Source organism: Engystomops pustulosus, chromosome 2 (genome assembly GCF_040894005.1).
Source record: "Engystomops pustulosus chromosome 2, aEngPut4.maternal, whole genome shotgun sequence".
Lineage (NCBI taxonomy): Eukaryota > Metazoa > Chordata > Amphibia > Anura > Leptodactylidae > Engystomops > Engystomops pustulosus.
This window is the reverse complement of record NC_092412.1, coordinates 248,429,284-248,456,974: the sequence shown is the minus strand read 5'-3', so window position 1 is coordinate 248,456,974 and position 27,691 is coordinate 248,429,284. Positions and strand designations below refer to the sequence as shown.

The 27,691-nt window shown below is 43.9% G+C and overlaps 1 protein-coding gene across 3 annotated transcripts in view; it reads right to left on the bottom strand.

Annotated features, from left to right (window-relative positions):
• Positions 1–230: 230 nt before the first annotated feature.
• The window catches only part of KCNJ15 (potassium inwardly rectifying channel subfamily J member 15), a 32,465-nt gene continuing 5,004 nt past the window's right edge, over positions 231–27,691 (bottom strand). Inside the window, exons 1-2 of one of the 3 annotated variants that reach the window (XM_072138760.1) lie at positions 23,403–23,491; positions 231–4,930 (exon numbers count right to left, since the gene is read on the bottom strand). In XM_072138760.1, coding sequence (XP_071994861.1) covers positions 3,778–4,911 — 1,134 coding nt within the window. In that variant the 5' untranslated portion in view covers positions 4,912–4,930; positions 23,403–23,491 and the 3' untranslated portion in view covers positions 231–3,777. Of the gene's footprint in view, positions 4,931–9,240; positions 9,403–23,402; positions 23,492–27,691 lie in introns of those variants that run through there. The other 2 variants (XM_072138759.1, XM_072138758.1) reach the window with 2 other exon arrangements.

Here is a 27,691-nt window from a genome sequence, read left to right as displayed (position 1 = left end):
GCAAAATTGTTTCAGAATTTTGTGTTGTACCGTTCTTCCACTTTCTTTTCCTAGACATAAATTGATAAATTGAGCTACAAAGAGAGAACACAAGTGTAAGAGTCAGTAAGAGTTTGGGTAGGGATACGAACCAAAAGTTTCAAAATCCAATTGTCACAGGGACAAAAAAATGTTTTCACCGGAATTTCGATTGAAATATACTTGAAGAAAACCCTATATAACCCATCAGGATCAGTAATAGGACTGACGTGGTTATCCTACCTCAACCTATTTCACCAGTTTTCATAAAAGCTATATTTTCCCCCTTGTTAAAGGGATTGTCCACTTTCAGCAAATAATTGATATTGTTTGTGCAATGAAAAGTCATACAATTTTCCAATATATTTTCTGTATCAATTCCTCCCAGTTTTCAAGATCTCCGCTTGCTGTCCTGCTGTAGGAAGCTTCTATGTTTACTTCCTGTGGATGAACACTGGTCTCTGGTTACATGATGTTGCACAGCTGTACAGCTCGTTATATCCATGGTCATGCAATGTCACACAGGTGCATGGCTTGGTATATCCATGGTCATGTGATGTCACACAGGTGCATGGCTTGTTATTTCCATGGTCATGTGATGTCACACAGGTGCACGGCTCATTATATCCCTGGTCACGTGATGTCGTACAGATGGACAGCTCGTTATATTCCTGGTTATGTGATGTCACACAGGTGCACAGCCTGTGTGACATCACATGACCAGGGATACAATGGAACCGTGGACCTGTGTGACATAATAAGACCAGGGATATACTGAGCTGCGCACCTGTGTCAAATCATACTGTGGCAAGGTCATACAATATGATGAGACTAATCATCAGGTAGAGCCTGTCTTTTTTTTTTTTTTTTTTTACACCAACATCTAAAAATATTTTGCCCACGTAGCAAATACATATATTGCCTCATACCCACATGTCCTCCAGGGTGGTCACCACTAGAGTAGATGTAGCTACGTGTCCTCCAGGGTGGCCACCACTAGAGTAGATGTAGCTACGTGTCCTCCAGGGTGGTCACCACTAAAGTAGATGTAGCTACATGTCCTCCAGGGTGGTCACCACTAGAGTAGATGTAGCTACATGTCCTCCAGGGTGGTCACCACTAGAGTATATGTAGCTACATGTCCTCCAGGGTGGTCACCACTAGAGTAGATGTAGCTACATGTCCTCCAGGGTGGTCACCACTAGAGTAGATGTAGCTACATGTCCTCCAGGGTGGTCACCACTAGAGTAGATGTAGCTACATGTCCTCCAGGGTGGTCACCACTAGAGTATATGTAGCTACATGTCCTCCAGGGTGGTCACCACTAGAGTAGATGTAGCTACATGTCCTCCAGGGTGGTCACCACTAGAGTAGATGTAGCTACATGTCCTCCAGGGTGGTCACCACTAGAGTAGATGTAGCTACGTGTCCTCCAGGGTGGTCACCACTAGAGTAGATGTAGCTACATGTCCTCCAGGGTGGTCATCACTAGAGTATATGTAGCTACATGTCCTCCAGGGTGGTCACCACTAGAGTAGATGTAGCTACATGTCCTCCAGGGTGGTCACCACTAGAGTAGATGTAGCTACATGTCCTCCAGGGTGGTCACCACTAGAGTAGATGTAGCTACATGTCCTCCAGGGTGGTCACCACTAGAGTAGAAGTAGCTACATGTCCTCCAGGGTGGTCATCACTAGAGTATATGTAGCTACATGTCCTCCAGGGTGGTCACCACTAGAGTATATGTAGCTACATGTCCTCCAGGGTGGTCATCACTAGAGTATATGTAGCTACATGTCCTCCAGGGTGGTCATCACTAGAGTATATGTAGCTACATGGCCATTAAAAGAAACCCCCCAGGGGAAGGGGTGCCAAAATACGGAATCAGCGGCTTCCTCACACCACAAGACATCATTTTCTGTTATATCTCAAGGGACATCCTGTTGTCTGAAGTGTCTACTGATTGGGTGAGGTGGGTCTCATGACCCAGAGGCACTTCTGACTGAGCCATCAATGCTGAAGACCAGCCTGATGAAGGAAATGGGAGGCAGAGCTGATCAAGAACTTTTTTTTTTGCACTCCTCACCCAGATCCTCTGGATTTTCCAGAATACCTAGAATTCCCTCTAATTACTCGCTGAAAGCTTGGTTTTATGCAACAGACAACCTTCAGATACTACCCAGGCTTGTTTTAGATATAGGATATCATTTATAATCAGAAAATTATTCAGGCTTAAAAGAGAACCTATCAGAAGGTTTACGACCCTAAACCAAAGCCACATGAAGCCACACTGGCAATTTTGTGGCCCCGGACTTCTATAAAACCTATTAAAAAAAGGTTTGGGGCTTTTTATTTTATTGTTGCCTTTTTTATTATAGTAAGTTTTTTGACATTATTATTTATTTTTTCATGAAAAACTCTTTAAGGGCGGCCATATTGGATCCACACATGTACTTCCTGTATTATCAGCTCTATACAGTAGATGCGAGTAATAGTATATTGATCCGAAAACCCTTTATATTTTTACAGTTTCTAAATTTTAACTAGATAAACTTTTTTTGATCTAACGTTCCCAAAAAGGGTCACAGGGAACTAAAAAAAAATTCGAGCAAAAACAAGAGAAAAAGTTGCAAGGACACGAGATTTCCACAATCTACTGCACATGTTCACAATGGCCCATTAGGTGCTCCCCATAGGCCTTGGGGGCGATACATTTTCCATGTATCCTATTTACATAAACATACAAAAGATATTTATAATAAAATAATTTATTGCACAAATAACATTTCAGCATTTTTCAGGTTTTAGCTGAATCTTCCTTCCCACATTCATTTCTTGCTCTGTATTTTAGAGAATGGGTGATTTTTTAAAAATAAAAAAAAATTGTGTTTTTTTTTATGATTTGGCAGCATTTGTTCATATTCTATACACAATGTTTCTCCAGTTTTAGAATACACCTTATTCCTCAAGTTCTTACATGATATTAAGTCCTAATATTCGATAGGACATGAAATCCAGAAGAGTTTGTCAAGTTTTTGAAACATAAAAGTAGCCTTGAGGCCATGTACATACACTTAAAGCAGCACTAGGTCAGGGCAATGTGCCACCCAAAGACATAAGGTGTACCCCCTGGGGTACTGTACCACAGGCTGAGAACCGGGAGCATAGATCATCACTATAGACCTATAGGACCATCACATCTTCTCGAAGGTCAAGGGTTATGGCACTCAGACTTCTTATGGTTCTTCACCATGTAGTCATGGTATACTGCCTCCAGAAAAGTCTATACATACCCAAAAAGACAAAAGCTTTCTATGGCTTTGAAATTTGTGGGCCCAGCATTATTTCATAGTTATTGTATTACGGACCCAAATTCAACATGGAGCCAAATATGACCATGTACATTAACCTCCTTAAGTGTACGAGAACAGATCTTGAGACTTGGGTAGTGGCACAAGAGTCCCAATGATATAGCCTCACAGTCATAGACAATCCATGGAATCCTTCTATAAAACAAACCGGAATTTAAAAAGTCACCAAGGTTTTTTTTCCCTTAAAGTCCATGAGTATTATTTCGGCACTGTATTAAGAAGCCAACATAGATCCATAAAATTGTCATGTGGACTATTTTTAAAGATCTTCCAAGTCTACAGCCGGCACACAGTTAGAACTTCCATGACGATTACCAAAAAGTTCCTGCCATGGTTCACCAGTTTGGGCATAAAGGAATGATAAAAAGGCAATCTCCACGGAGAGACATCAAACATCGCTTTGTATGGATATCACTGAAAGCATTTGTATCTCTCGCTCTCTTTCTTCTTGTTTCCTTAGCTCCTCTTCCAGCCTCTGCTTCTCAAAATTGGATAAATAAATCTGTTGGATCTCCACACTTTTACGGATTTTATCAAAATTACTAAAATCTGCAACATACTTCCCTTGTGAGGACAAGGAGACAACGGGGACAAATTCGTAACCCCAATAGATCTCATCTGGAAGATAAGATGTTCTACTCTGGCAGACTGTACTAGTGGACTCCACCGTGGCATTGAGGAGGACAACAAGTTCAAATTCTTTGGTCTTTATGTTTTGGGGGGTGAGATCATTTAGTGGGCTGTTTTCATCAAGAACATGGTAGAAGGTTAATGGCAAGATTAAGAAGGGACTTTCGGAAGAAGAGTCTACATGGAAGCTCATGTTGGCTTGCTTCAGGAGGATCTTCTCCCCTTCTTTGGTTTCATATGTATGAAGAAGCTTTCCATAGAGTTGGCATTGTATCAAAAGACTCTTCCTCATGTTTGCCACCTGCACCACCAGGCACATCTTGCCATTATGTTTTGTGACAACTGCTTTGTTACTGAATTTAATAGTCTCTGCACGTTTTTTGGGTCTGGCAATTTTGGCAAGGAAAGTACCAGTAATAAAAATTTCAATTAAAGTAGTTAGGACCAACTGTGCCACGAGCAAGACTATAGCCACCGGGCATTCCTCCGTTATAAAGCGAAACCCATAACCGATTGTGGTCTGTGATTCGAGAGAAAACAGAAAGGCCCCAGTGAAGGAGTCTACATTCATGACACAAGGAGTGTGGTTGGAAGCCTGGTCTCGTCGTACGTCTCCATGGACGTAGGCTATGACAAAATAAATGACTCCAAAAAAACACCAGGTCAAGAAAAAAGTTGCAGCAAATAAGGTTAGTTTATACCGCCATTTCATATCAATCACGGTTGTCCATAAGTCTTGAAGGTACAGAAAAAAGACTCCTTCAACTTTGTCAATTTTCACATTGCTATGGCCACTTTTTGAGATGACTCTTGGTCGGTCTGGTTTGACTTCAGATTGGATGTCTCCGCTTACCAGTGGGTAACTGGACGTGTCTGAGTGGGTGATGTCCATGTTCTGTTCTGGATCAGCCCTAAAAAGGAAAAAAAAAAAAAACTTAGAATTTTTTCAAACTCGTATTAGTTGACACAATTGTCATACAGCTCAAAACACTCCATGGGAAAAATAGAATTGCTGGACTAAAATAGTTTTAAGTCCCCTCGTGATGCCTAAATGTTTATGATTTTTCAGTATAGAAACTTTGAAAACAGAATGTGTGAAATATCAGGTTCTGAGATGATAGCAGGGCTCTACCTTTAAGGGGTTGTCCCAAGTTTCTAGGTTATCCCATATTCACATGATTGGAGATGACATACTAATTGGCGGGGTTCTCCGATACGGGAATACGTTCAGATACAGGAATCCCGGATTCCCATGTGTTGATAGGGGAGAACATGAAAACCTAAGGCAATCCTGTTAAGGAGTCTCATTGACAAGCTTTGTGGTGGCAACAAGAGGTGTTGAATAACACAAGAAGGAATACAGACCTACCCATATTTAGAGCTCCATTCCCTCCACTCAAGTCTTGGCCAGACTGGAATTGACCGAGACTGGAGAGGATGGAAATGTCACTATTGGCCAATTCTGGGGAATAAAAAACAATAACTTTTTTTGTAACATTGACAGATCTTTGAACGAAGGCATACAAATTACTTGCCACCGGATATCTTCAATTTTAGCTGGATCTGACTATATCCAAAGTCTCGATTAGGAAACAAAGAATAGTTTTGGGCAGGAGAGTCTTTTTGACAAGACGGTGACTGGTACAAGGAGGTTCATTAGCCACAAGGTCACATCACTGACTTATACCTGTGCTGTTTATCTACCATCTGTACAGTAAGGACAGTAAAAAGTCACTATCTGTATCTTTCCTCGAGCCTATAGAACGTTATCTCATGGGACATCTATAGCTTAACTATCACAGAGAAACCAGTTTTCTTCAAGGTCAATAGACGTGCAGGTATTTACAACCATGTCAGCTGAGCTTTACATTGCAGACCTCACATTGGTGAAGGCCATTAACCATGGACATCACTGCTAGATTGCCTTGACCTGACCTTATATGTTGGTCAGTGTTTGCTGTGTCAATGAGTTTCCATAGAGCAGTGATGGCGAACCTTTTAGCGGCCGAGTGCCCAAAAAGACACCCAAAACCCCCTTATTTATCGCGAGGTGCCAACCAAAAATTAAAGCTGTAAATTACTGCACCCTGTTCTTCAACAATCATATTGGCCTCCTGAGGACAGCAACATAGTAGAAAAATGGAAAATATGCATCATTTTAGCTTTCCAGTGTCCCAGTGTCTTTCCAGTGCCCCTGTGTAGACCTGTAGGGGCCAGCAGGAGGTCCTCCAAAGATAATTTGGCCCTGTCTATTCATTCTCCCTCTTCCTACAGTCCCAAGTAGCGAAGGAAGTATCAAAATATAACTGAAAGCAGCATCTTTTAAGTTGCTTGGAACTGCAGGAAGATTCTTCGAGTCCTGTCTCTGGGGTGATGGCCCGGGTGCCCACAGAAAGGGCTCTGAGTGCCACCTCTGGCACCCGTGCCATAGGTTCGCCACCACTGCCATAGAGGATGGAAGTAGAGGATCTCCTCTTTGACTACTTAGAAAAGCCTACCAAGCATAGGGCAAAACCACCCATTCTGCACATGGACCTATTTTTGCCTAGTCCACTGACTCATCATCTCAAATGATATGTTGTTCTGCTGAACCTTTAGTTGTCAGGTTGAGGCTACTATACTCTACAAGTGCAGGACTGACCTTATTTTTGAAGTCTTAGTGGAGCAGTCCAATAAGGGTTGTGGTCCACCAGACTAGGGGAAGCATAAACTATGGATTCTTTTGTTGGCCATGTCGACGAGAACTTAGCGAGGACATCCACTGGAGTGCCACCAAAAATAGAGACTACCGTAATCTTCACTCAAAGTCACAGCGACAGCAGGAGTGACAATTTGATCAATATCTGATGGGACCTCCACTACAAATCATCACTCGCTGGATTCAGTTATCACCTAAGCTCCACATTACACCATTTGTATGGACAGCTGTATTATCTTTGGCCAGAAGATAGATTTTGAGAAGATAATTTTCCGGCAGATGTTTCGTACAATCTGCCAGAACCCAACCGCAACCCAGAGTTCATCTATCAGAAACCTTCCAAAGTACATAATGTATAAATCAGAGATTACCAACGCTGGCCCACAACCTTGGTACCATCTTCTGTGTGAACCATCAATGCAGACCTGAAGAGATGGCAACGGAGCTGGTGACACGCGCTTATCATGCACATCTAGGACATTAAAAGTTAATATTTTTATTTCAATGAATATTTTTCCTGAGAAACAAACTCTCAGCCAAGTGGAGCCAGATGTTCCCACTCACTAGTAACCAAGGAGTAATATCTGCTGCTTTATCACTTACAACAAAATGGCAAGATCAGGCAAGAAACTTCTCCAGGTCGCAGGCAGACCTTCCCCAATAAGTCCTCCACAATTGGGTGATACACCTTCTGGGAGGACTCTTCCGGGTTCTTAGGGGTAGGGGGCCTGGATGTCACAAGATATGGGCATATTGACTGCTGAGCGCTACAGGAGACATTCATGAATTATGACCTCTAGATCAACCAGATTATCAAAGACGAACATACATTTCATCACCCAACCCTATGGAATGTAAACCGGCGACATATATTACAAGGATATATGAAACTAGATACTAGCTGTGAGTTTTAAAGCAACCACAATACCCAATACATAACTTAACTAAAGCCATAGGAATATAAATCCATTGACACATCGTCCAACGGACCCATGATTCTTACCGATTGCACAAAAAAGGGAAATATGATAGAATAACACGAGATCTCTACAGGAGTAACAAATATACAATAGAGGATCACATCAGGGTTATTTTCTCTCTACCCTTCAAATGACCTTTGTATATTGGAATATTGCGTCTCTTATTGACCAGGTAATTATGTTGCTTTTGTATTTTAGGGCCATAGTGGGATCCAAAGTACAAAACAGAGAGTAGAACAATAGCATTCAATCGATTATTTTCAGTGGAATCTTCATCAGGCGAGTGGATAAATCATGGATCAAGGATTGACGTGTCCTATGATAAATACTGCACTGTATGAATGGTGTCAGGGATTGTCCATGGGCTGCCATATGAAAATTTTAAACAAGGATTTCAAAGCAAAATAGAGGCCGAAATTCACACTGAAGATGGACAGGTGGAAAGAATATAGAGATCTCTCTAATGATCTTCTTATACTAAGACGAGTAACCATGACAAAGGGGCGGTCCTCTACATCCAGGAGGGAAGACGTATCATGATCATGGACACGATGCCTGGATGTCTCTTTTGGAATAATCTTACATTATGGAAACTAGGAGAAAGTTCTTCCTGACTAAAGGTTATAAATTGGACCTTTGTCTATACGAGACATGATAAGATAATCCTTTATTAGTCCCACAGTGAGGACATTCCCAATGTTACAGCAGCAGAGAGAGTACAGTACATACAATAACAGAACAATAATATTAGAGAGATAAACGAACAAGAGAAAAAATGCTAAAAAGAAGACAAAAAAGTAAGGCAAACAATGATCGGATACTCAGTCTGTGGACGGGACCTGCATGGACTGGTTATGTGGGGGGCGCAGGTTACTTCTGTTTGGGCCTTGTTTGTTGAACAGCCTGATGGCAGCGGGGAGGAATGACTTACGATAACGCTCCCTTTCACATTTGGGGTGAAGCAGTCGGTCACTGAAGGTGCTCCCCAATGCCACCACAGTCTCATGCATGGGATGGGAGCTATTCTCCAGAATAGACTTCAACTTACACAGTGTCCTCCTCTCAGCTACCACCTGCACTGTGTCACCAGGACCCCCCAGGACAGAACTGGCTTTCCTAATCAGTTTGTCCAGTTTGCTCCTCTCCCTCGCTGAGATGCTGCTTCCCCAAAAGACTACACTAAAGAATATGGCCGATGCCACTACAGAGTTGAAGAAGGTCTTAAGAAGTGCCCCCTGCACCCCACATGCCCTCAGCCTCCTCAGCAGGTGTAGCCGGCTCTGACCCTTCCTATGAAGTGCGTTTATGTTCTCTTCCAACTCCAGTTTATGCTTGAGTAAACCTTATCTACGATGATACTAAAATATGACCATTAAAAGAAACACAAATAACCCCACCAAAAACAAAAACATACCCCAAGACATTCCAGGTCCACATACCAAATGTGTAAAACCCCCATTACTTGTATTAAGAGGAGGGATAACCACATGGACTTACAACAACATTCACCATCTACCGACCATTGGACAGCACAAGTATTAACCCTTCACAGGTTTGACTTGATCAATTCCTCATAGTTTTGTTACGTCTGGCCTTCTTCCTCTTTCTATTATTTGGGATTTCTATACATTTTATCTTCCCTCTTTCATCTATTCGCCTGCAGTATTTCTCCTTCCCTTTACATGCGGCCGGCCACAAGCCACAGGCTACGTGGCCATTTACTGGTCCTATTTACTGTTGGTCAAGGGTTAGGTGACAACTGCTGGTTCTCTCTCCGGGGATCTCCATGTAAGCCACCGCTTCTACATGGTCACAGCTGCTGACCGATCCCTAATACAGTATATAAACTCTACGCTGAATGGGCATACAAAGAGTCCCAGGGAATTGCATTTTTTTGTATACTTTGTTTTTGTTTCTTTGTCTTTTTACGTTCTACATGATTGGACCTGTTGGATTCCACTTCCCTACTTTACGTAACACAGTTCACTTCTTGTGTAAACATTATTGAAAATGAAAGGCAAATAATAGCAGACGTTATGTTAACATCTCTGCTCATTCATGTCTGATAACACTTCTCTGCTTGGGAAAGATAGGGAATTCCCGGATGTTATACAGGTGCACCATTCTTACTATTAGAGTAGTAGACAGGTGCAGGCCCAGGTTGTACACGTTACGTCTACATATGGTTAATAGACAATATGGATTATTCAAATATAATCACCATAAATGGTCACTAACATTTCAACCAACGTTACTTACAAGAAACTGCTTAATGTATATTATCAGAGGAAACTGCTTCCTTCTCAACTTAACATATATACTCGAGTATGAGCCGACCCGAACATTAGCAGAATTTTACCACAAAAAAAAAAAAAAAACTGGAAAAACCCATTGGGGCACATTTACTTACCCGGCCCATTCGCGATCCAGCGGCGCGTTCTCTGCACAGGATTCGGGTCCGGCTGGGATTTAAGATGGTAGTTCCTCCGCCGTCCACCAGGTGGCGCTGCAGCGCCGAAAATAATCTTAACGCCCCGGAATGCACCATCCCATAGAAGGTGAAGGTGAGCGCTCCCCAAGCGACACATTTTCGGTTTTTAAATGCGGCGGTTTTTCCGAATACGTCGGGTTTTCGTTCGGCCACACCCCCCCGATTTCTGTCGCGCGCATGCCGGCCCCGATGCGCCACAATCCGATCGCGTGCGCCAAAAACCCGGGGCAATTCATGTACAAGCGGCGCAAATCGGAAATATTCGGGTAACACGTCGGGAAAACGCGAATCGGGCCCTTAGTAAATGACCCCCATTGACTTGGGTATAAGCCTAGGGTGGGAAATGCATTGGTCATAGCCTCCACCCAGTATATAGCCAGTCAGCCCATCCCCTCCAGTATATAGCCAGCCAGCCTCCCCATGTCCCTCAATATATAGCCAGTCTCCTGCCCCCAGTATATAGCCAGTCAGCCCATGCCCTCCAGTATATAGCCAGCCAGCCCCTTCCCCCAGTATATAGCCAACCCCCTGCCGCCCAGTATATAGTCAGCCAGCCTCCCCATGTCCCTCAATATATAGCCAGCCTCTTGCCCCCCAGTATATAGTCAGCCAGTCTCCTGCCTCCAGTATATAGCCAGTTAGCCCCCAGTATATAGCCAGCCCCCTGCATGCCCGGCACATAAGAAACTCAAACACTCCCCTTTCTGAGGAGCAGGTCCTTGCTTCCAGTGACAGGTTTGTGCACGCTAGCAGCGCACACGCTATGATGTCAGAGACAAAGGCAAGTATTGAGTTTATTCATCCCCCCCGCTCACTAAGGTGTCAGATTACATAGAGGTCTATGGGAGGGGGAGGAGCCAATATGGGTGGGGGAGGAGCCAGTTACAGCTGCTAGGTTTCCATGTCTTGCCTCTCCTCAGTACAAGACATATGACAGCTGCATACAGAGTACAAAACACACGAAGGATCCAGACTATGAGGAATAAGATTCTCTGCTCTGATTAGATGAAGATTGAACTTTTAGGTGTTAATTCTAAGCGGTGGAGAAAACCAGGCGCCGCTCATCACCTGCCAAATACAATCCCAGCAGTGACACATAGGGGGCAGCATCAGGTTATGGGGGCAGGACCACTGGGTGTAATGGAAGGAAAGACGAATGTGGCTAAGTACAGAGATATCCTGGATGAGAACCTCTTACAGATGCTCTGGACCTCAGACTGGGCGGAACCTTCCAACAAGACACTGACCCTAAGCACACAGCTAAAATAGCACAGCAGAGGCTCCAGAACATCTCTGTGACCATTCCTGACTGGCCCGGCCAGTGCCTGGACCGAAATCCAAATGAGCATCTCCACCAACATTTACCATCCAACCTGAGGGAACTGGAGAGGATCTGCAAGGAAGAGGCAGAGGACCCCCAAATCCAGGGGTGAGGAACTTGTAGCATCTTCCCAAGAAGACTCCTGGCTGCACCAGCTCCAAAGCTGCTTCTACTCTAAAGGGGCCGGATACTCATCACCGGGGGCCGGATACTCATCACCGGGGGCCGGATACTCATCACCGGGGGCCGGATACTCATCACCGGGGGCCGGATACTCATCACCGGGGGCCGGATACTCATCACCGGGGGCCGGATACTCATCACCGGGGGCCGGATACTCATCACCGGGGGCCGGATACTCATCTCCATGTGATATTTTAGTTTTTCTTGTTTAGTAAATTAGCAAAAATATTGACATTTGTTTTTTTTCTGTGCAATAAAAAAAAAATAAAAAGAGTGAAAAATTTAAAGGGGTCTCAATACTTTCTGTACCCACAGTAAAGTACAGATTATAGGACACTGCTAGAAGGAAAGAAGCAAGTAATGACACAGTTAAGTAATTTTTTTGTTAGCCAGAGTCTGTTTCTTTCTCACATATAGTAATGTTAATCTTAATTTTTCCCATGTCCCACCCAAATTCCAACGCATGGTTCACCGGTGGGCCAAGTTCATTCCTTGAGTAAAATGTAAAAAAAAGAACAGAAAAAACACAATTTTTTTTTTGGAGTTGGTTGAAAGACTTTTCCCATTAATGCAGGATATGTGCTGGTATAGATCAGCCCGAATTAAAGGTTATGTATTTCATTAAGGGCTCTGTACAATTTTGTACAAAAACTAAAAAACAAAGATACAATAAAAATAGCGAACATATCTTCGATGTCCTAGATCACTGCCTGAGCCCAACACATAATGGGGGGGGGGGGGGTGACCCATTTTAAAGGGATTGCAAAATATTAGAAAGACATGGCCGCCTCCCACTGTGTATGCGAGACCCCAGCTTCATCTATGGGCAACAATTGCATTTGGGTATGTTAGGAGTACAACCTGCCTATAGTATGAGCTGAGCTTCCTCAAATAGACTATAAATCTTAGTTTTTGGTAGTCAGCTATTCCTCCCACCCCCTCCACCCTACACCAATCATTCAAATTACCAAAAGATCCGGCAGGATGGGCCCCGACACCTGTTCGTTCTGCTCCTGTCCTACCCCTGCTGTGGACTGGTGGCATCTTCAGTAAGACAGTGAAAACCAACATGTCCAACACTTGTTTTCTTCAACATTTGCCAAAGATTAATTGCTGGGGCACTGCCATACATGTTAGACGTGAAAGCCTTACTCATGTACATCTATTCATTTCAACCATTATCACAGAACTACAACTACCAGCAAAGCTAAATAACAGTTGGATTCAGGGTTATTGAGTTAGTGAGCCAAACTTCTGACTCCGACTCCGAATTGGACTCCTCAATTTCCCCTAACTTCAGCTTAAATTCTCTGACTCCACAGTCCTGTTTTCCTGGTCACTCTAGTAGTGATAAATGCACAACCCTCCCCAAAAGGTCACATCCTTCCTGTAAAGCCAATAGTTGTGGTCTGCACCCTGCTGACCGTTCAATGAGCGTTTCCATAACTGATGTAATATAACGGATGGAAGCATTCACTGGTGCAGAAGGCTGGGTAGCGGTGGGTGCAGCTGAGAAGTTCCCACTGCCCACAGATCCTCTCCTGCCACTCCGCTCTGTGTCCTCTATTCTCCACGGTCCTCTCCCGCCGCTCTGCTGTGTCCTCCCTGCTCCAGGGTCCTCTCCCGCCGCTCTGCTCTGGGTCCTCCCTGCTCCAGGGTCCTCTCCTGCCGCTCCGCTCTGGGTCGTTCCTGCTCCAGGGTCCTCTCCCGCCACTCTGCTGTGTCCTCCCTGCTCCAGGGTGCTCTCCCCTCGCTTCGCTCTAGGTCCTCACTGCTCTCGGCTCATCTCCTGATGCTCCGCTGTGTCCTCACTGCTCCCAGGTCCTCTCTTGCTGTTCTGCTCTGTGACCTCACTACTCCCGACTCCTCTACTGCCGCTCCGCTCTGTGTCCTCACTGCTCCCAGGTCCTCTCTTGCTGTTCTGCTCTGTGTCCTGACACTGGCTGTACGTGTCGGGTTAAGGACACAGTGAAGAATGGCCACAAGAGCAGGAGAGCACCCAGAAGTGGTAATTACTTACTGTACTGCCCTCAGGTCCTCTCCTGCTCCTGGCCAATTGTGGATCTTCATATAGGCAGAATGGGCGGGCACCCAGGGCCTTCAACTTCCCATATGAATATCGCCAAATAGCTTCAGGTAAAAAAAAAAAATTAAAAAATTCTATACTCACCTCCGGCCTCTCCTTCTCACGGCTCTTTCTTCTCTTTTTCCTGCCTGCACTCATACACAGTGATTCGGCTGTGTCACGGCCACGCGACATTATGGTGTTGCAGGACGGAAGAGGAAAAGAAGCCGGAGGTGACTATAAGGTTTGTGGACATTTCATTAAAGGGGGGCTCTGTTTTGACCATTTCATTAAAGGGGGGCTCTGCTGTGGCCATTTCATTAAAGGGGGGCTCTGCTGTGGCCATTTCATTTCAGTGGCAATTTTGTGCTGTACTGTAGTATTTATAATTTCAGAGGGGGCATTTTGGGCGCTGGTTATTGATGCTGCCTCTTAAAGTTGAGCAGTATAACAATACGGCCCTTGGACCGATTAATGTTGTTCACCCCTGGCCTCAAACCTTAGATCAGAAATAGAACAGACATTTAAAGGAAATGCCATAATTTATGATATGTCTGAGTTGGAGTCAATCCATTTTACCATGACTCAGACTGGGGCGGCACTACAATGGCTCTGGATGGCGGTGTTACAGTATATATGAGCACTGTACAGACCGTGAGGTTGGCTCTGGAGCAATATTATATGATGCTTGTGTGGCAGTGTGTCAGTAGCTTAATATGGCACTAAGTGCATGTACAGTCAAAGCGGAAGGTGGGCGCAACGTAGATGAGAACTTTCATCCTGTCCATGTGCTTCCCATTATAACCTTATAATCTACGGCTATATCTCGGCTTCATGTATCCACCTGCTTCGCCGGGATAGAGAGTTCTAGTCTTTTCACACTTGTAATAATATTTGTAGGACATTTAACCCGCCTGTTCCGCCAGCTGTTCACTTTAGCAAACTGAACGTCTGAACTCTTCAGAACGAGTAGATGCATCTGCCAGAAGGTTCTGTGTGATGGAAATGTCTGGATAATAACAGTGTAACGTCCCCATCACATGCCGATCCTGGCACTGGACTTAGTCCTGGGTAGGTAGTCACAGGCACATTATGACATGTATAGAATATTCATCTGTGTTAAATGGATCTAGACATGTAGCCAAGGAGGTTGGTCCATAGAGCATAGATATGACGAGGTTCCATGCCACCGATATGTTATCGAAGTTTCGTAACTGAAGATTCTGGGTCTTTAAAAACAAGTTAGTGAAATCTTTGATAAGATATTCTGGAAGGGATAAGGGTAGGGACACCAGAAGATTTCAGACTATGTTACACCTGACCTATAGCCTGCAGCCCACCATACACAATACATAGCTAAAGGTTGGACGCTCATTTTGCAGACGACTACCATTCCCGACAAAGAACCTTATACACATGAATGCTGTAATGCAATGAAAAAGAGGATAAAGTTTCAATTGGGTCCACAAGCTCTTTGATCATAATCTCTTTGATCATAATTTAAGCATTGTAAATCCTTCAACCTTACTCTGTGCACTGAGATTTATGATGCTGCTGTATCTAATCTGCCTTTATATAAGCTTCCACCATGCATAGAGCTGAGCTGCTACAGTATATCTTAGCTGCCTTGTTAAAAAAATGTCTATTCTTGATATACGGTTTCAGAAATATATACAGATTTCGATGGTGGGGGGATATCTTTGGGCCCGTGCCCACATTTTTTAGGACCCTGGCAATGAAGGTGGATGATAGCCCTTCATCAGTGGGTTATGCAGATGCTGAAAGGTGCTAATGGGAATGTGGAAAATTTGCATGAGGGCCTCAGGTTGTACTTGCCCTAGAGTCTTTACCTGATGAATGCTCGACACCTCGGCCAGGTGTGCAAGTTTTCTCCAAGTAGCTATCAAAACCCAGGGAAGAGACAGGACATTCCTATATTCCCAACAACATAGTTTTCTGTGAGAGGGGAGGAGGAGCAGCAGCAGGAGAAACATCAGACGGCCTCGGGACATCCTGCACGGCTCTTACATCACACCCAGACAACAAATGTGCAGGGACATGTACATTCTTAGAAACCAAAAGGGAGAAAACCTGCAGCTTACATTACAGAAGCTTTATGGAAATTTCAGATATTCATGACATATCCTGTGTGTGAGGCGGCATGCTGCGAGAGGGGAGGAGGAGCTGAAGTTGGGACTGAAACGTATCTCCAGAAGCCGGTCTCTTGACCCTACCCCATCCCAAGTTTGTCTGTTTCAGTAACACTTATTTAGGTTAATGGAGAAAGAAGCACCCATGTGATTTCTCTGCTTTGGGAGGGGATTCTGCACTTTTGGGGGTGTTCTCCTAAACCCCACCCAAAATATCAGAGCAGGGAGTCTATTGTTCCCTCCTCAGTGGTGGGTTGGGTTATTGGTAAATCCACCCTTGAGGAAGAGACTACTACCCTAGGAAGGAAAATCTCGTACTACCAGAGGTTGGACACAAACCAAATATTTATGGGATATCCTTTTTATCCGAAAATTCATCCTCAATCAATATTTATCTTTGAATAATGTAAGATAATTATTTTTATGGTTATGCTCCCATAGTGGCTTTTGACCCCGATTGACCAACAAAATCCAAATCAGAGTTGGGCTTTTCAACATGGATTTAGACCGAAATGTCCTGGATTCTACCCGGAATAGAGTTTTTCAGTTATTTTTTTCCCACTGGACACTCCCATTGAAATCCCTGGGATTTTGCTGTGCAAACTAACGGTATGACTCTTTTTTGATGTCAAAGGTGCGCCTTATAGTCCAGTGCGCCTTATATATGAACCGTACCTACAGACAACAGCAGCCATGAACGGTGCCACCTGCTGGTCATTCATCCTTATAATCAGGAGCGCCTTATAATCTGGTGCATCTTATATATGAACCGTACTTACAGACAACAGCTGCCTTGAACTGTACACAGGTCTGCCACCTGCTGGTCATTCATCCTTATAATCAGGTGCGCCTTATATATGAACCGTACCTACAGACAACAGCTGCCATGAACGGTGCACAGGTCTGCCACCTGCTGGTCATTCATCCTTATAATCAGGTGCGCCTTATAATCAGGTGCACCTTATATATGAACCTAGATGTTTTAGCAGGCATTTATTGATGGTGCGCCTTATAATCCGGTGCGCCTTATAGTCTGAAAAATACAGTAGGAATTTTATCTGGAATATTTTATTGTATTTTTCAGTTTTTGTATGTATTAAATGGTTTCTAATATATATTTTATTAGAATATTGCTTCATTATGATACATTTTTAGTATTCTAAAGTAATTTCTAAAGGTTTTGCGAATAATTAGGCATTCAGGCGTTATTTTACATAAATATATATTTTTACATAATACAACATTTTTTACAACTTTCTTTCTTTTCCATTTCATTAAGAAAAATTACATGCCCCCCCCCTCCCCTATTTCAATGACAACTATTCAAGTTTGTCCAAACGAAACAGTAAATCAATACTTTGTTACATAAACGTGGAGATTAGGGAAATTAATGTACTCTTGGGTTAATACGCTTTTGTCTTCTTGGAGGTTTTGGCTAATGATTCTTAGACCTTGGCAGGATGTGACGGGCAGAGTATGCAGGGACAGGCCAATTAGAGGAGTTAATGTAACATTGAGGGTTACCGTGTAGGAGCCGCCAATGTAATCGTCAGGTAACAATAACACGGCCGATGTTGCTCAACATCCCTCATCCCTGTTTAAATGTTAACACGCCGGCGAGCAAACAAACCCAATGACTGACCTTGAGGGACTCGACAAGGATCTATGCAAAACGGAGGGGACGTTAAGTGACCATAAAACCGCTCTGGCGTGCCGCTTGGCCCTGGGGATATTGCTTTTTATGGGTTGTACATGTGCTAACATATAAATAACAAAATGGCTCCTGTCTTACTACATCTACAAGATCATTAGCGAAAAGGTCACCCAAGTAGTCACCACCATCGCCAGGCTCCGGCCTACAAGATGTAAGGGTCCACCTAATGGCTTCTTACATTGCATGATAAACCTTCAGTGATTGGCTCTGAACGGGGTGATGGGGCTGAGCTTGAGCTAACAGAGGACAAACTGATACTTTGATGGACCAACCCAACTCTTTCTTCAAGTCTTTACTATAATCATAGTCAACTCCCCCAATAGAGTATTTCCCCTACGCTAATAAGATCTACGTTCCATAAAGAAGTTGATCCCTATGGTGGAACAACTAAATCTCTTACAAACAGTTGAGTAATTTGGGAGAAAAATTGTTCAATTTCCCTGCAGTGCCACCACAGGTGAAATGAGGAACTGCACAGTATCCATTTAAGTCAATGGAATGTAGAGACTCTATGGTCCTCCAGCGCAGGAGACACGCTTTTATAGAGGCTTTGCACTGGCTAATGGATCGGGATCTTGAATCTCAGATTGCTCTAACGAGGTTTTCAAAGGGATATCCTGATCTTTTAAGGTAAAGACATATATCCATTTTTCTAGGAAATGGACCCATTGCAGTTCTGGGTTAGCACTTTGGCCTCTTCGCTCTCAGGATTTTTGGAAAACCCCCTAAATTAATGGCAAATATACATGCAAGAAGCTTTTTTCCTAGTAAGTTAACCCCCACCTTTTATTAAAGGTATATTCTGTGATTTATTTGACTACCTATCCTTAGATGGGTTGGGAGGAGACATTCAGTATCCCTCCGATTAGTTGTTTGCAGACTAGTATCATCATTTAGTCCCATGGTCTGTGTTCAGCTCAGTGAATGGAGAAGAGCTGAAATACCAAGAACAGCCACTATACTATATGTGGCGCTGCTCTTAGTAATCTTTTAATGTACTGGTCCTAACATAGCAGTCTCTAACATTAGCGGATTCAGAGCTATATATAAGGCATCAATGATAGCAATCTGTGATACAATATTACCGCTTGTATGTCACATTTGATCTCTCATATCAAACCAATATTAAAATTAAACCAAACTACAGGACCTACAATTGCTGCGCACCCATTTGCAGGTTGACTTGGACTGACTGGCTACGTTAGTTACTACTGTAGAAGTAGAGCAGTTGTCCTATATGGAGGATCTTAAAACAATATTTGGTGCAATATGATATACCAGTGATGGCGAACCTTTTAGCGGCCGAGTGCCCAAACGGCAACCCAAAACCCCCTTTTTTATTGCAAGGTGCCAACCAAAAATTAAAGCAGTAACTTATTGCTCCCTGTTCCTCAACAACGTTCGATCATATTAGCCTCCTGAGGACAAGATGGAAAATTTGCATCATTTTAGCTTCTTTCCAGTGTCCCTCTGTACTCAGAGAATAGTGGGGCCAGCAGAAGGTCCTGCTGGGGTGGTGGCCCGAGTGCCCACAGAAAGGGCTCGGAGTGCCGCCTCTGGCACCCGTGCCATAGGTTCGCCACCACTGTGATATACAATAATACAATATGATGTCCAACTCCAAGGAGGTTCAACTATATGTTTGGGTATAGCAAAGGGACGGCTGGTGGAGCATGTGCCGTGGGAGCTGAAAGCCAGACACTAACGCGCCAACAAGCTCCTTCGCCTTGGACGTGGTTATTCAAGACCCCAAGTAAAGCGAGACCTATCAAAACTCTTATATAATATGTACCAAACACCTGGTAGAAGTTTTACTGCATCGCATCATTAATTAACATTACGGACAAGGCTGTCCGGGCATCAGATGCTAAAGGTCACCAATTAATAGCCAGCGAGACGGAGAAACAACTGCCGGACACAGCGCTTTGCATATGCGGGTAATTATTACATGGCGGTTCTGCATGGAAGTTAGAAAGTAAACTTGTACATAAGGTGAGGTATTACTAGTTCAAGATAGTAGGAGCCAATGGGTCACATGTATAATCAAATGCAACGTCTAGAAGGGGCATGAAGTGGGTGGATGGGACCCTTGTGGAGGCAACTCACCTTGACTGTTTGTTTGCCCATGGCTCCTACAACTACATCGCGTTATGTGATCATGGCCGCCATCTTGAAACCTTAACAGATAAAGTTCAAGTTTTTCCAATGATATTACTGCAATTGATCTGATCTTCTTCCTTCATCTGCTACATTTCCACCTTTCCATTGGAAAAACTTGCCCTTGATCCAGTATGGTAGCTCTGAAGATGGTTGGTCCTGTTCTGGACATAGCCTAAGGTCCCTATTCCCTTCCATAATTGTAACCGTGATGTGGATGCACAAATTGCGGCCAAATCATGACCACAATATAAATCTATGGCATCCGATCACAGTGTGGCGAGCACATGTGGCCTTACCACACCGTGATTGAGGCAGGTGGCCGCTCATCTTTCAATGGAGTGGAGATGAGGTTAAGAGACTCACATATCCTCCCTTCTCCAACCAGCCCTGTGCTCGCATGGTCTCCAGTTCGGGTGATCATGTGACCGTGTGAATAAGGTCTGAAAGTGAGGCCTCCCTCACACACATTACTTGCTGTGGTATCGGATATGTCATTTTCCCTTATTTTTCTAAAATAAAAGGAGGTCCTGGGACGCCTGTGGAGGATGCCCTAACCCTATAGTAATAAGGACCATGTGACAATCTGGTTATGTATAGGAGATGATGAGATAGTAGAGGGAGTGCAGTGTACAAGTAGTTGGCTCGGTCTGCAGGGCGTGGGGATGCCTTGGCACATCTTCTTGGCAGACATCAGCTAAACAACCTCTATAACCCATGCTTGGAAAACCGGATTCTCTTCCCAGTATAACCAGGGGAGGTGAGTGCGGTTCAGGATTATTAAAATGTTACTTCTAGGGGATATTGCATATGGTCACGTGGCTGCAGTGACTTTTATATAGAAGCTGCACATGTTGTAACTTTCTAGTGTCTTGGCTGCACACGTGATGATACACAACCGGCAATCATCGCCGCAGTATAGACTGGAGTTTTATTCACTTCACAACTCCGGAAACTGTAGCTGATTATACCAGGTGCATAATAAAATTATCGGAAGGTTTCAGTTTTACAACCTTTGTGGATGTCCAACATATAAAAAAAACAGGGCCAAAAAAAACCATATCCTCACCAACCCTTGAGCGTTCTGGAGGTTCCAATGATGGATCGCCAGTCTCCAGAACTTCATGCTGGACTGGAAGTGATAACATCACGTATGTTGGCTTAAAGGGAAGCTGTAATAAGGAGCCCTTTTTTTGGGTTCCCCCATATCCCCATAGAGAATAGTGTGCACATTGCCAAAGTGTTTTTTATAATAAAACTGGCTTTTTTTTATTAAAAAATAAGAGCGGGTGAACAGCTCCAAACACATAGACTTTTTATTGGTGTACACCTGGATGTCACCTAAGCGCAGATAAAGAATATTACTTCACAAGATCCACATGAGCTGGATCTGCATTTCTTTCCCTAAGTGTTTCTAGAGTTTCCCGCAGCCCATTTTGTACTATTTAAGGCCCCCTACACGTGAACGGATATCGGCGCACAATTTGTGGCCACATTAGTCTGTGCGGTCACACGTTGTCTCACTGCACATAAATATATGGCAAGGACTTTATAGGACTTTTCTATGGAGAGCACTGCTCAGACATTTAGCCTCAACATCTCCCTTCAGCCGGTCCATCACTCAGGTACTCCCTGTTCAAGAGGAGCCGGGAAGACAGGGAGAGTAGAGAGGCAGCTGCTAATCACCGGAGGTTTCTCTCTGCTTATTTACCGGTAGGTGCAGCAGAGAGAAAACTCCAAGCTCCAAACCACAAGGGATCCCTGCTCTCCTCCAGGGAAAATCCAGTGGCTCTTGGTGATGGGGGTCCTGGGCAATTGTCCATTTTGCCAAGCCCTGGCAAAGTGTAAGCTTTTAATTGGGGTAGGACAGGACCATTTGGGCCCAAAAGAGGTGAAGCAAAAAGTCTTAGGGAAGACATCTCAGATTGTTCCATTATAAGTGGGCAGATCTTTCCGTTAGTTCAGGAGGTTGTCCATCTCAGTTATCCAGAAAGACGGGATGTTTCCACCTAGCAAATTCCAGCCTAGAAATAATGTACAGGTTTAGAAATTTTAATAGATGTGTTTTAAAATATTTTTAAAAAATTGCCACATTCCTGAAATTGATGGATTCTTGAAGATGCCAAATTGTGGAACTGAATTGGACGTTTCCGGCCAAAGAATGAAATTTTACAAAAGCAAAATGCCATTTATTACTAAAAAAAGAGGATATGGACCTGCTCCCAGGAATCATTTCCGCCTCTTGATCTTTATTGTGACCACACGAATGTTTCATTCACTACTTTAGCGTTTCATTTCCAATGCCGACCCCATGTCCATATTGCGCCAGTTTTCTCTATGACTTTGCGATGGAAAGAACGTGTAAACTGCTTGTACATATATTTATAAAGCGCCTGTGCCAGTTTTGTCTCTCGGATGCTTTGTGTCTGACAAGACAGAAAATTGTGAACTTAAAGGGGCTGTTACTGCTTAGTCCGAGTTTGCGGCACAATTCTGCAGCATAAACAGAGTGCACAAAAAAACAATAATAATAATAATAATAATAATAATAATAATAATGGTGCCCACTCCCAGATCAGTGCAGGGGGCACCAGATTCTTGAAGACCGGTTCTAGTATTGATTAATCTGGCGCCCCCTGCACACTTTATATGCCTCACTTATCTCATCATGGAGTAGACCTATGGTCTCCAACCTGAAGGCTAGTGGTCTCCTAAAACTCGAAAGCCACAAGTCAGAGACTTTTGGTCACTTTTTGATGGCCCTTTTGATTTCAGATCTCTGACCTCCTCTTGTAGAAAACAGACTGTAGATAATGTGAGGACAACCTAGATATTTCATGTAGGATTCTATATAAGGTGTGATCCAAAAAGATTTCAATTTCTGGCTTAAAGGAGTAGAGTTTTACTAGTCCATCACCACACACCCTCTGCGAGAATAAACAGAGGGGAGTGAAAGTGACCACAAAGAGTATTTTTCGGTTTGGAGGACCTGCCCTGCCTGACATTGCTCAGATAGAAAATGATAGGAATGGAAACAGTGTAGTATTTTATATCCCTGTTGGGGCTCTGCAGGAAACTTAAACACTTACTGTCAGTGCACTATGGTAGATGCTTTTCAGGGAGACAAGAGTCCACATGCCCTCGGAGTCTGGGGTGACCAGTTCCAGCTTAAAATAAACAAAATGGCCCAAAATCTCAAAGTTACCTGTGAGGCATGATGTCCCACCCACCGGTAGGATACGGCATGGTGTCCCACCCACCGGTAGGATACGGCATGGTGACCCACCCACCGGTAGGATACGGCATGGTGACCCACCCACCGGTAGGATACGGCATGGTGACCCACCCACCGGTAGGATACGGCATGGTGTCCCACCCACCGGTAGGATACGGCATGATGACCCACCCACCGGTAGGATACGGCATGATGTCCCACCCCCTAGTAGAAGGAGCCGTTTTTTTAAGGTTTGCTATGGTCTCTGTTCCCCAAACAAATTATCTAGTTTCAGGTGTCGAGCAGCAGAATGCAAATCTCATTGTAGTAAATCTACTTAAGTCGTCTCTTCTTTGTGCTCAGAAAACGTGTTTTTTCCCCAGCTATTCACAACGCGCGCCTGCACCCACCTGACTGGTTCCTCTGGTTCCCCGTCCTCCAGGGTGAACTTTTCATATGGCAATTACTGCATATTAATGAATTTACTAGTGAATATGCGCTGGACCTGGTGTCATGCCCTACAGCCGCTATTCTAGGACTTTGGATTTCGGATAGAACTTTATTGCTCCTGATAAACGGATAAAATGAACATAACAACAGAGACGTATGTCACTAAAAGGGAATGTCACCTTACACCGAGATGTCACTGACTCATCCTCCGCCAGCCAAACATGGGCAGTACAGTAGTTTAGTCACTGGGATCGAGTCCCTGTCTCCATGGAGTCTGTAAACTTTCCAAGAGTTTTTTTCTGAGTATATTTTTTCATGCCTTTGTGTATGTTGTTTGTAGGACTTTGAAAAATGGATTCATATTCCAAGATTATAGCTTCACCAAGTACAATGTGGGTATGTCCTCACACTGCTGTTTTCTGTGCAGGCAGTGTCAGATATTGACATTAGAGAGATTTGTAATCAGACGTTTGTGGATGTTGTTAGTAGCAGCAGGACTGTGAAAATTGCATTTATATTCTAACATTGAAGCTTCTTAAAGGGCTTGGACTCACACTGCTGTGCTCTGAGCTCTCTGCATTGAGCAAAGAATGTATTAGATCTTTGGAAGAATATTACAGCAGCCCCACAGAAAAGATTGTGCTCAGAGTTTAGAGCACAGCAGTGTGAGGAAACGCCCTTAGTGCACAATCTCGGAATATAAATCCATTTTATACAGTCCTGCTGCTACTAACATACAAAAAGTTATGATGGGACATCTCTCCTGGGCCAATTCATCAGTCTGATGTTTAAGGTGGGGTCAGTGTCGAACTGCTCCCTCCCCCAGAGTACCAGATAACCCAGTCAGTAACCCAAAACTGAACCCCAGTAGGTCCAACTGAAGACACCACACTTTTTGGGTCTACTCCTGAAAGGGTTGATGACCCTTTTGTGGACCCTTTAATGTGGTCCACAAGATCCTAGGGGTGGGGGATCCTTACATTGATATCTTTGAGGCTCCTGTAGTTCGCAAACTTAGACACAGTCCGGGCAAAACTGGTACATTGAGAAGAGTCGAAGAGTCTAATGGGCGGAGCATGACACAATCCCAATGCCCCGCCCCTCCGGTAACTCAGTATATAACAGATAGTAGTTATGAGAGAGGAGTCAGGGACACATTTGGTTCTAATAATCATTTTTTCAGGGTGGGGCAGCAGCAAATACCGAAATATAAAAGAAAACCCAAGGCAGGAAGATCTTAATGGTCATGAAGAGAAAAGTAAGAATGAGAAGCCGGAGCTGTGCGTAGTATGCGGTTCACGCGTCTGTGTCAACAATACAGAATATGCTTGTATTGGCCGAGCTCAATCACAAAAATCTACTACTTCAAAAGAAGTCGCCCGTCCCCGGGTCCAATGAACACAGTCTGGTCATCGACGCGGCGGCTGAAAAAGCTTCAGGAAATAGCACTTTGTCAGGGGAAGCAGCTTTATTCCAGTGGTCACAACCTCCGAGTTATCTGGACCAGGGAACTGCAGGAGAACTACAAGTCACAGCAAGCTAAACCTGTTCTCTGCATTAAATGTATAGGCCATCAATGCTAAATGGGTGGGATCCGACACCAAAGACCACAGCTCAGCTAAAAATCAAAACACAATGGGGAGTTGAGTTCCACTCTGTATGCAAAGGTCAAGATGTGTTACTGCAGCTTAAAGGAAATCTACCACCAGGATGAAGGACTGTAAACCAAGCGCACTTACATGTTGGTGTGTGCCCCCTCAGACAGGATCCGTTCTTATTTTAGCTTCTTATGCCCTCGTTTTTACAAGAACAGTCTTTATAAATTATGCAAATAAGCCTAAAGTGCTCCGGGCTTAACAGCTGTTAAGTCAGCCTGGAGCCCCTCACTCTCATTTGCATAATTTGTAAAGCTTTTTTGGAAAAACAAGGGAATAAGGATCTAAAGTAGGAGTGGATACTGCCAGAGGGGACACAAATTGGCATGTAAGTGTGCTTGGTTTACAGGCCTTCATCCTGGTGGTAGATTTCCTTTAAATGGAAGCAGCGCTGCAGTTACATAGCCCAACCATTACACAGAGAATGGAGTTTTCGCATGATGTCAAAGCGTTTCATGGAATCAAAGGCGATTTATCCATGGAGTATATCTTTCTACACTACAAATCTCTTCCCCTTCAAACAAGCTAATCCTCTTCTCTCCGAGCAACGTGAGTTACATAACATAAAGACTGGCTCTATATTAATAAATTACCCATGAACGCAGCGCGTTTACTATTAGTGCTGGCCGAGCAGAAAGCAGCCGTGACTAATGGGATGGATTTCAGAGATATTTCTATCTGTCGGCGTTATATCTAAGATAAATTGATAGATATAAATATGTAAAATAAAATAGATAAGAGATCAAAAAGAAAAATATACTGTATATTAGACAAATGTGAAATAGATCAATAGATAAGTCATTGTGAGATCAATAGACATATAGGAAGATATAGAATTGGTCCCGTGTGTCAGGTGTAGTCCAGGAGGTTGGGCTAAAGACATAATATAACCAAATACTCATCAGTGATTGGTTGTGTAGGCACTTCCTGTGTGTCAAGGCAGGAACAGGAAGTAGAGACCAAGTGAATGAACAGGGGAGCAGCAGAGGGGGATTAGAGGAGGTGCCTGTTATTATAGCCCTTTCTCAGTAGGTTATATACATTTCCTTGTTGGGCAACTCCTTAATAATATTATAATAGAATTATTGAACACAGAAGAGAATGGAGTTGAAGAATATAAATCAGTGATTGTGGTGGCCAGAAGGAGGGGGCGGGGCTGTGACTACATCTGGTGGATGCTTCCTGGTAGACACTGAAGAGGTAAATCAAGGATACAGTAACAACAGGTATCAAGGGTGGAGTCACCTCGAAAAATGTTTTCTCTCTGACTTTTGGGCTCAAGATAAACCGCAGAACATTGCACAAATAGTTTGGCTGCTTTCCAGAGTCATCATCGCACCAACAAAATCAATATCTAAAAAAAAATATATATATATCCCACAATGCATTTGATATAAATAGATAACAAACTTTATGTTTTTGAATCGTAAGTTTCTGAAGCCCCATTTTTGTTTGGAATGCACTGGGATAGGAGGCGCACCCGCCTGGGGGTGTCAGGAAGGAGGCGCACCCGCCTGGGGGTGTCAGGAAGGAGGCGCACCCGCCTGGGGGTGTCAGGAAGGAGGCGCACCCGCCTGGGGGTGTCAGGAAGGAGGCGCACCCGCCTGGGGGTGTCAGGAAGGAGGCGCACCCGCCTGGGGGTGTCCATAAACCTGACGTTCTTGGGAATCTGACTCCCCATTGGAATTTTTTTCTTAAGCCCAATACCAAAAAAAACCTTTGTGGAAGGGGGTTCACAAACTCATTTTTCAGCAAGAAAAAGCCAAAATATGCTGAAATTGTTAAGCCTCAGTGACAATTATTTTAGTGCTCCTTTAAGATTTGCCCTTTTAAATGTGATTTTATTTTACTGGACAATCCCTTTAAGCCTCCCACTTACAAAGAAAGGTCAGAAAACTCAGCACCAGGATCTGTCTATGACTACTGGACACCTAGATGTATAGTGGGGGCTGCTATGTATTTATGGGGTCATTCTTGCTCATTTACCATTCTGGGCCATAGAAAGCTGGGTGGCATCTGTTTTCCAGGTCCCACTAGTGCAGGAGACTTGTCCTCGGGAGTCGGGTTGTGGTCACAGTAATTCTGGATATTTGTACTTCCTGCGGAGTAACTTTTTCTATGTTAGCAGTAAGCAGAGTTCATGGAGCCTGTTGTGTCAACACTTGAGAAAATCGTCTCAATAAAGAGAAAGTTGGATTAAACTTTGACCTCTTTTGATTGCTATAAACAGGGAGAATAGTATGAGCTGTCAGTGGCTTCATGAGCTGCATAATAAGGGACACAGATGTAGCAATGTGTTATTTAGAGGAACACTCTGGAAAGATCAGATGCAGGGAGTTATACATTGTACCTGGTCTAAGGCTACATTCACACCAACGGATGGGGGACACACGTGCGGCACCCTGCCGTTCTGTAGCCCGTAGAAAGATACGACATGTCCTACCTTTCACCGGAATACGGCGCCGTGCGCTGTGCTTTTCTATGGAGAGGGGCGGGGGTACGGTACGGTGGGCACACGTCAATGTCAATGTAGCCTGAAGGGTCTAACGGCCATAATGATGCTTGGGATGGCTGCACAGCTTTTATGGGTCTTG